The sequence below is a fragment of the Panthera tigris genome, chromosome D4 (assembly GCF_018350195.1).
Source record: "Panthera tigris isolate Pti1 chromosome D4, P.tigris_Pti1_mat1.1, whole genome shotgun sequence".
In the NCBI taxonomy this organism is placed as follows: Eukaryota; Metazoa; Chordata; class Mammalia; order Carnivora; family Felidae; genus Panthera; species Panthera tigris.
The window spans coordinates 58898762-58908781 of NC_056672.1; the positions used below are offsets into that span (position 1 = coordinate 58898762).

The window sequence follows — 10020 nt, forward strand, 5'->3', positions numbered from 1 at the left end:
GAAGGTCTAGTTGGTATTTTTTTTAATTCAAAAACCAAGAATGTTTTGTCTTCTAAGGTTAATTCTGATAATAACCTCAAAGGGAATTAGATTAAGAAGTCTTCATGAAAGTGTGGGGCCACTAGTAGAGTGTGATGAAATAGATTGCTATTTGGAGGAATACATCAAACCCAACCATCTGATGATTTTTCTACAGATTCCAGTATAGAGTTTGTATTGCATTTCAGAGATAGTATTCACATAATTTCCAGAATGATTTTCGAATTTTTTGGCATGCTTAAGAAGGATCATTTAATGTCCTCAGTAATGGACTTGGTGTTTGGATTCTATTCTAAGATTAAATAAACAGGTTGAACTCCTCCGTTCTCGTGTTTATTGAATTTTCTTGTTCTATTTTACTACAGAAATGATGGGCAACCCAAAGATGCTCCTATGTTTGTTTGGTGTGTCGTTTTTATTCCACTTAAGTCATTGGTAGAAGAGATTTTATTTTTTATTATTTTCTAATGTTTTTATTTTTGAGAGCGAGCGAGCAGGGTAGGGGCAGAGAGAGAGGGACAGAGGATCCGAAGCAGGCTCCAGGCTCCAAGCTGTCAGCACAGAACCTGATGCAGGGATCGAACTCAAGCCGTGAGATCATGACCTGAGCCAAAGTCGGACACTTAACCAACTGAGCCACCCAGGTGCCCCTGAGATTTTATTTTTTAATGTTTATTTATTTTGAGAGAGAAAGCGTGCATGAGCAGGGGAGGGTCAGAACAAGGGAGAGAATCCCAAGCAGGTTCCATGCTCGCAGTTCGTGAAATATGACCTGAGCTGAAATCAAGAGTTGGATGCTCGACTGACTTGAGCCCCCCAGCTGCCCCGGTAGAAGAGATTTTAGAAAGGGGCCAGGTCTTAGAACACTTCAAAGAGCTGCCCTTCCTACCTCAGTCTTATAGGCCAGCTGTAAGTGGGCATGTACTTGCCAGGTTTCAGATGGACTTTAACAGTATGCTTCAACTAAATGATTAAAAAGTTAAGAGACATTAAGTTTTGCTAAGTTTATTGTCAGCTTTTTGTATTTTCAAGATCTGACCACTTCAGGTTCATCTGGTCCTAGAGTTTCTGGTTCACCTTGTCATCATAGTGATTCTAATTCATCTTCTGAGAAACACATGTCACGAGCCTCACAAAGAGAAGGTAGGTTAACAGTTGGATTTTATAATCTTACAACAGATTCTACCAAGTAGCTTTCTTTAGTTTAGTTTTAATCCATACAAACAAAAGCCAATAAAGAAGAGGTTATTCTCTGTCCCTCAGTCGTTTTCAAAAGTCTAACCAGAGTCTCTAGGGTTGAGTATCTTGGGCTTAAATCTTTGTTGGAATTTGAGCTTTGGTTTTATTTACTGGACTTAGTTTGGTCTAAATTGGAGAAAAAGTAGGTAGGACATGTAGATTGCAATCAAAGTTTTTATGGTAATTAAATGAGATTATGCATGTTATGGTCCTGTATAAATATGAAGTAGTGACTTGTCAGGTGCTTGTGAAAATTGCTTGGTTCCAGCCCAGTAGGCTTTTTGCTCTGCCATTTCTTTATCTGAGCAGCACCTGATAGCCTTAGAGGGATTGTGGGATACAATCTGTCCCCACTCTGCTTTTGCCAGTTTTCTCCCACCGCTCTGGCAGAACTAGCTATATAGCCTATTCTTTCCACCCCCTATGGGAAGTGCTTTCTACTACCTATGCAGACTTCACCTGCCTCTCCATCCCAGTTCACATCTAAGCTGTTACAGCACATTTTGTTTGTCCTCCTCCTTGTGGACCGATGGCCAAATGTGAGGTGGGGGTTTTGTTTTTGTAATTTTGGGTCACCTTTTGGAGAAGAGCATGGCTTCTTTCTAGACCTTTAGGGGAGGGACTATCCATTAGACCTCTATTTTGTGTTTTCCCTGGGCAGCCTCCCCGGTAATGCTTGATAATTGCATACTTGATTATTTTGGATGACTACTTGTTTGTAGAATGGTTTGAGAGCCCTTCCTAAACCTAGAGCCTATCTACTTTTCTCCAGATATTCAAGACTGTGATGTTTAAGGTTAAAAATTCCTGTTAGAGATTTATGCCCAGATGTGAAATATTTTTCCTTTGATTTGAAACTTACTGTATCAGTTCTACCTGTTCTTCTACTGTGGCTATGGAAAACAAGCTAAGGCTCTTAATAATCATTGAGAAAAATCTTTATTGATTAAACCATCCATGAGAAAAAGAAACTTGAGAATAGTTAGCATGGTTGTTTGTTGAAGTGGTAACCCCAAAAACCAAACCACACAGCAGTTTCACGATATAAAGTTGGCAACTGGAGAAGAGACGGTGTACAGAGAGCCTAGACACAGTACAGAGAAGAAGGTGGGGCTCATACGTAAGGGTGCTCTGAATGTTGGCAATCCTGCGTCTTCGGGGCGTCAGGATATGTTAGCACCATACTTTGGCAAGACACAGTAGCTATATGGAACGGAGGCCCTCGAACTCATTTCAGGATTAGAACTTTTCTTTTTTTAAAGTGATCTCTGTACCCAGCGTGGGGCTTGAACTCAGGAGCCCGAGATCAAGAGTCAGATGGTAACCAACTGAGCCAGCCAGGCACCTCTAGAACTCTATTTTTGATGTGAAATCTGCTGTAGATTGTAGCACAAAGTGCAGACACTCTGGTGAAATTAAGGAGGTCCTTGACCAGTCTTCCCTACCCCTTCCCCACGTGGTTCCCTCCTTTGCCAGCTCTGGAGGAACCTCCAAAGAGCACAGCTCAAAAACCACTACTTACCTATTTAGATGGGTTTCTTTTCTGCATTTGTTAGATTTTCAAAATTGATTCTTGAATAGCTGTTTTTCTCTAGAATTGTTACTAAAGTTCAGTCACATGTGAAATCATTATTTGGGTATAGTTTGGTTGTAACAATGTAATTTAGAGCTTCACAGGTTTCCATCAATGCTGTAGTAATCTAAAGGGAATCTTTTAAAGAAGATTAACGCATTTGAAAAACAATTTACAAAGGGTCTGACAGAGGGAGCTCATAATCCTCGAAGCAACTCCTTCCACAGGTAGAGAAGTGTGGAAATATTTCTCTTGATATTAAATTTCTAAACTGCTTTCTTTATAATGTGTATGAAAGTGGTTCTCCACATACCTGAGGGAGAGGACAGAACTCCCTTTAGTAATGACTGACTGCACCAGTCACTTTTATTGGGCGCTGGGCAGAAGGACGTGAGGGGCCATAACAGAGTGCGGGGCATATGTATGACTACGAGGTCTCCCTGCCCCTTGTATGTGAAATATCCTTCCTCACTTCCAAAATTATAGGTCTGTCGTTTAGAGTATTGTCCTCGGGGACCGGAAGTCCTGCTCCTTGCACACATAATAGCCTTTTATTTATATTAAAGGCAGCCTTCATAGCTTCCAATTATTTCCTTCTCTGGACTAGAGAGCACTTCCTCTGAGGATGAGAATTACCTTTTACTTTTCCAGATTCCTTTCATATGACATTTCTTTTTTTTATCTCTTTTAACGTTTATTCACCTTTGAGAGAGACAGAGTGTGAGTGGGGGAAGGGCAGAGAGAGGGAGACAGAATCCGAAGCAGGCTCCAGGCTCTGAGCTGTCAGCACAGGCCCGACGCAGGGCTTGAACTCAGAAACCGTGAGATCATGGCCTGAGCCGAAGTCGGATGCTCAACCGACTGAGCCACCCAGGCGCCCCGACATAACTTTGATTCTTAAAGAGTTTTCTGAGATGTAGATTCTAATCAAAAGGACCTCTAGTCAGCTTTAAGGCCTTAGTCTTAGGTCACTGATTCCTGCTGCGGGAACTTGGATTCTTTAGTTCTACTCGTACCTTTTCCCCATACACTGAGGGGCACCATAGTTTTGTTTTGTTTTCTTTTACATGTGGTAGCACAAGGGACTGACAAAGGAATGAAGGCCGGGGCAGGGGTGGCAGCCAGAAATCAAAGCTTTGATGGGCTGCCTCAGTCCTTTGATAATACAGATCTCACATCCTAATTTTCTTATCAGGAGTTTCACCACGAAATAGTCTTGAAGTCTTAACCCCAGAAGTTCCTGGTGAGAGAGACCGTGGAAACTGCATCACATCCTTACAGCTGCACCCGAAAGGCTGGGCCACACTCCTTCGGTGCTCAAGCAACACTGATGACCAGGAGGTAGGAGCGGCAGCACGCCACCTTCCAGTGGGGCTGCCTGAGCGAACAGTCACGGCCGTGTGTGCTCATGGTGTCTTTGTACCTTGAACCCCTCACTCCTCCTCTCCAGTGTCTGTGGCAGACTGGGAAATACTTTAAAGCAGTATCAGCTCAGATTGTGCCCAGCTTCTGAATCCTTGCCCCCTTCATCTCGTCACAGATCCTCTTACATAGGAAACCTTAGGAGACTACTAAGGTAGCCAAGCTAGCTAAATATAAGGTTTTGCCAAGTCAATTGAGTATTATAATTTGCTTTTTAAAAACCAGGGGAAACTGGGAAAGGACTAAACCGATGACTAAGGGAAAAGACCTTCTAGGACCTCATGACTCTCTGGAAAGCAGGAGTCTTTTGAGGAAGTCACAACTGAATGAAAGGAGAAGAGCCTTTGAAGTGTGTAGGACGAGATGTATTTTATATTTTAGGGCTTAGGTGTCTAAACTGCGTAATTTTTTAAATATCAAGAGATTGTTGTTACTCTCACAAAAGGGAATTATTACCACAGAAGTCCCAGCAGCCTGAGGGAATAACAGGCTTTAACATGCCATATGACTTCGCTTATGACGATAAGAAGGAATGGGGCCTGCACATTTTTTAACTGGGAGAGCAGTACACTCATCTGAATGATTTCTTGCAAAGATTTTGTGAATTCGGCAGTCTTTTGAGCTTTTTACAAAAAGAAATATCTAGCATTATTTGGGGCTCTGTAACTTTGGTTTGTTTCTCTTCTCTCCCCCAGTGGACTTGTGTCTATGAATTCCAAGAAGGAGCTCCCGTGCGACCCGTCTCCCCTCGCTGTTCTCTACGACTAACTCATTACATTGAAGAAGCCAACGTAGGCAGGGGTTATATCAAAGAACTTTGCTTCAGCCCTGATGGGCGGATGATTTCTTCCCCACACGGCTACGGGATTCGCTTGTTGGGATTTGACAAACAGTGCAGTGAACTTATTGACTGTTTGCCCAAAGAAGCCAGTCCCCTGCGGGTGATCCGTTCTCTGTACTCTCATAATGATGTGGTACTGACAACAAAGTTCTCTCCAACACATTGTCAGATTGCCTCAGGGTGCCTTAGTGGACGGGTTTCTTTGTATCAGCCAAAGTTTTAGGCACAACTTACATCAAATAAGGAACTCTTCTGGTGTTTGACTTATGAATTACTTCGATTCAGGTGAAGTATTTTCTTTTTAGAAGATCTTGAAAGTTTGGGTCAAGATCCCAGTTCTTATGGGTCCATGAACACACCTGTGACCTGAGTACTTGGTCGTCCAGCATCGCAGGGTCCTCGCCAAGGTAGACTCCCTGCAGCAGCATCTTTTGCCGCATTCCTCTGCTCCTGCTCACCTGTGCCGCCTGAACTTCCGTTCTGCTTCTTTTGCATGGTAGCTCTTGTCAGGTTTCTCTTTCTTTCCTTGTTTTTTTTGGATTTTGGTGTGAGTTTCGTGGACGTCTGGCAGGAGTTTGGGCTGGGTTAGGAGAAACCCGTGGCACTAGTGTTGAATAAAACCCAGAAGTTTGATGTCAGCATACTGGTCATTGAAAAAGAAATTCCTCTTCACTGAGTATACTTTGGCCTTTTAAAGTTGCTGTTATGTTTCTCTATAATGAGCACAGATAATGGCATTATTCTCATAACTGTTAGTCTTACAACAAACTGTCTTTTAAGTTTCCTGTTAAAATTATACATATTTTTTCACCGTAGGGGAATTTTGGTGTGAAATTCTGGAAAAAATAGTTACCACCTCTCTTTGTAATTTACTTGTACGAATTTAAAAATCTCTAGCATGTGTCCTTACTTGGTACTTTGTTCCTGTCAAAAACATTTAGAAAGGAAAAGAGAAGGAATGGGCTTTGGTCATTTCTGTTACATAAAAGAGGATTCATTAGGTTAGTACACTACCTGGTCACAGAGCGATGAGAACAGTGTGGCTCAGAGTTTCTGTTTTCTCTGCCAGACAATTGGACTCACACAGGGTGACAAGTTATAGTATCGGGGTGGGGGGGATTGAGAGTAAAGAGGTTGTGTTTTACTCCTCTTTATTCCTTGAACCCGGTGGCACAAGCTCAGCCCCCTTAGCGTCGGGGAGCAGGGAGCTGCAGTCCTCTCAAGCCTTGTCCTAACTACAGTAGTCAGTAACTTGGATGTCAAAGCAAAGAGCCAACACGAAGACCTCCTGTATTTGGTTATGGAACACAGCAAGTAAAAAGCATCAAGCAGGGGACAGTCACAGGGCTGACTGCTCTGCTGAAGTAAGCAGCTTTCTTCTAGTCTCCACTTTGGGTGGTATTCTGTTTAGAAGGGATCTGCCAGAGGCCGGATCAATTGAAGCCACATGCTAGCTCTTTCCCTCTCAGATCACATTCTCTTAGGCCAGTGGTTCTCAAACATCAGGGTGCATTACAATCACTGAGGAGCTTGTGCAGAACATAGAAACCTGGCCCTTATCGTAGGAGGTTCTGATTCAGCCAGGGAGAGGACAGGAGTCTATATTTTTAACAGGCACCTCAAGTAATCTTTAGGTGGTCCCTGGGCCAGAGTTTGCAAAGCACTACCTTAAACATTAGTATTTCTGTACCTCTCAGGTGCTTGACTCCCAAAAGGTGTTTTGATTAAAATTGTAGGTAGATGAAACCAATTTTAGAGGTAGAAAATGCAGTCAGTCTCATTATTTGATCTCATTGGATGAATGAGAAAAGTTAAGTGACTTGCCTAAAGTCATCTGATAAAATCAGTGGCAGAGCCAGAACTTGAACTCAAGTCTCCTAACTCCTTGCTCAGGGCAATTTCTACTGTATTCTGCTGGCTGTTAAATCAATGATTTATGAACACTTTGTCTTTAAGTTGTATTTCTGTGACTACCCTTAAACTGGTCAATAGATTGAAAAAGGTGTGGAAGTAGATGCTGAGAATTCCAGCCGTAAGAAGGAAAGTATCTTAAATCTTATAGAAATGCCAAACCAACCCAAATACATGAATAAAACTGACATTTCTTTGTAGGACCCACCAGACAGCCATGTACACAAGTGGATGGAGCTTACATCTCACTTGGAACAATGTTGTCTCTCGGACAGATTGTAAAATTACATCATTTCACCATGGATGTTAAACTAATTGGAATTTTTTAGCCAGCAAGAAAAGTACTGCAAAGTACAATGAAAACATAGGTTTGCCATAAACTTTAAAAAAAAAAAACAAAACAAACAAAAAAAACCAAAAAAACCACACCTACATATTTAAAGGAAAATAAAGTTTTGGAGGCAAAAGCACCCAATGTTAACATTAAGAATCAGCTACTAAGTACAACTACATTAATTTTTTAAAAAGGTTCCATAAATTGCATCTCTTTTGGAGAGAGTTGCAGGTCATGGACTCACATATCACCCAGCTCTGAATTTCAGTCCAGGATTCTTCAACCATTATAGAGTTTCTGTTGTATCAAATAATGCCCACACTCTACTACCAACCCCCCCAAAATACCTTGCAAGGTAGGTGACATGATCACCAATTGACTTGGGAGGAAATGGAGGGTCAGAAAGGTTAAGTGATTTCCCTTAAGTCACAGAGCTGGCATCGGGTGGCAATGCTAGGATTCAAACCTGGGTCTGTTTTAATCCAAAGCCTGCTTACTATTCTGCCATTTTGCCCTTTTGTTTGTAAAGGATGGGCAACTAGCCTGAGCTGGCTGGTAAACTACAGAGCTGGCTTACCTTCTGCACCACGTAAGAGAACATTTGCAAGACTGGAAATTTCCATTAGAATTAATACCATAAAACGCAGCGCGTACATACATACAGTCCATTCCTAACTGGAAAACTGCAAGCACGATAAGTAGCTGTGAAGTAAAGGAAAATGTAAACAGCCAGGTATAAAAATAGAGCCACGGATGAGAACTAAAAATTAGCCAGCAAACTCAACAATCTTTGTCCTCTTTGAGGAACAGTCGTGATCAAAAAGTCATGAGGGGGATATTAATCCGGGAATTACAGGGCATCAGGAATGCTAGACTCTTGGAGGAAACTGCGGCTTACAATTTCAAGATCTCATTTCACTTCAGAGTATAAAATCCAATCTGGTGTTTTTCACTCTAAATTTAGTCATTTTTATTCATGATAATTGGTGAGTGTATTATAATTGGTAATGTGGTATAATTGTTGGTAAACATAGTATAAATTATACTTGTTTTAAAAAGCTTTCTACAGGGGCACCTGACTGGCTCAGTCGGTGGAGCATGCGACTTGTGATCTTAGGGTCATGAGTTTGAGCCCCACCTTGGTGGGGGTTGATTGCACTTAAAAAAAAAATCTTGAAAAAGTTTTCTACACAACAGTATGTTAATGGCAGTGTTGTTGAGTAAGTTTGGGAACATCAAATATTTAGTAGTTTCTTATCTTTAATTATGAAAATTAAGTGGCTAAAGCAGACGAGACCCCTATCTTTTGAAAACATGTGATCTTTTTTCACAGAAGCCCAAAGAACATGTGTATTTTCTTTTTCCTTGTTACATCCGAGATGAGGCTATACCAAAAATTTTAGGAAGACAAGCAAGGAAAAGGTTCCCCACTCCTGTGTCTAGAACCAAGATCACATTATATCATGGTTAAAGTTTTGTTTTCTAGAAAGTGCAATATAGGAAAAACACTCTGAGAACCTTTTAGAAGCCTGTTTCTGCCATTAGTCAGACTATATGGTATTGGCATCCGTAAGTATCTGTTAAAGCTTGTGTTTAGCAGGAGAAATAGTCTGATAACACTGATGACAATCATCCCCATTTAATGACCAGCAGCCATGGAGAGTTATGAAAATTCACTCAGTAATAGCCTGTGTTGGTCATAAAAGAAAGCATATACAGTATATGAATTTTTGGATAACTAATGCATATCTCTTAAGTGCCAAAATTTTAAACCTATAATTATTTTTGATGTAAGTCTTTCAAATAATGTTAGTATACCTTCCTGCCTTCTTAAACAGCATGCTCAGCATAATTCACTTTTTCATGATGAAAAGTAAAAGTTATATTCATGTGTTATTACAGACATCCAATTAGCTCTGATGTATATAAAATACTTCATAAAATGTAAAGGGCTATAAAATTATGAGTTAGTATCAATTATTATAAGGTGATTCCCTCAGCCCCGAGGTATATATAATCATTTGCCTCCGGTTGCTGGTGTTTTTTTCATTAAAAATTTTTTCTATCTGCTAAGTAGTTTGTTCTGTCTCCTACCACAGTATCCATATGCCCGCCTCTAACAGGCTCTATCTAATGTGCTGTGTTCATCTGTTATGAGCTGGGACACGAGATGACCAAGCTTGCTTGGTGTCTAAAGAGCTGCATAAGCCCTGGTTGTGCAGTCTTTGAGACAGCTCTTTTGGTTGCTTACCAGCTTTCTGACAGATTCACAATAACCTTCTGGATTACAGAAGTTCCCAGTTAAAGCCTAGCCTAGTTATTTTCTCAGTTGCCGCTAAGTAAAATACTATAAGGATGCTGCTAGATTAAGGAATAATAGATTAAGCAACGTACCAAAGTATAGCCGATTAACAACAAAGGCTCTGTATTTGCACAGGGATCCTTCGTGCTTTTAAGGAAAAAAAGAATCCGGGGTGGGGGAACAATGAAAATAAAATCCACATAGACTTGAGTATTTTTGATGCCATTAAACTTTGTCAATAACCATTAAAAATACATGTTTAGATTATCACACATTGTGATAGTTTTAGTCTCATTGCAGAGTAAGATCATACCGAAATTTGTACATCTTTAGGATGATTCCCAAGGATTTCTCCCATT

General features: G+C 40.9%; 1 protein-coding gene across 4 annotated transcripts in view; it reads left to right on the forward strand.

Annotated features, from left to right (window-relative positions):
* DCAF10 (DDB1 and CUL4 associated factor 10) overlaps positions 1-9250 on the forward strand; it is a 64392-nt gene extending 55142 nt beyond the window's left edge. For 3 of the 4 annotated variants that reach the window (XM_042965259.1, XM_042965260.1, XM_042965257.1), the window contains 3 exons: positions 1072-1182; positions 4047-4192; positions 4969-9250. In XM_042965259.1, the coding sequence (XP_042821193.1) occupies positions 1072-1182; positions 4047-4192; positions 4969-5337 (626 nt within the window). In that variant the 3' untranslated portion in view covers positions 5338-9250. The remainder of the gene's footprint in view (positions 1-1071; positions 1183-4046; positions 4193-4968) is intronic. The other variant, XM_042965258.1, reaches the window with a different exon arrangement.
* The last annotated feature ends 770 nt before the right edge of the window (positions 9251-10020 follow it).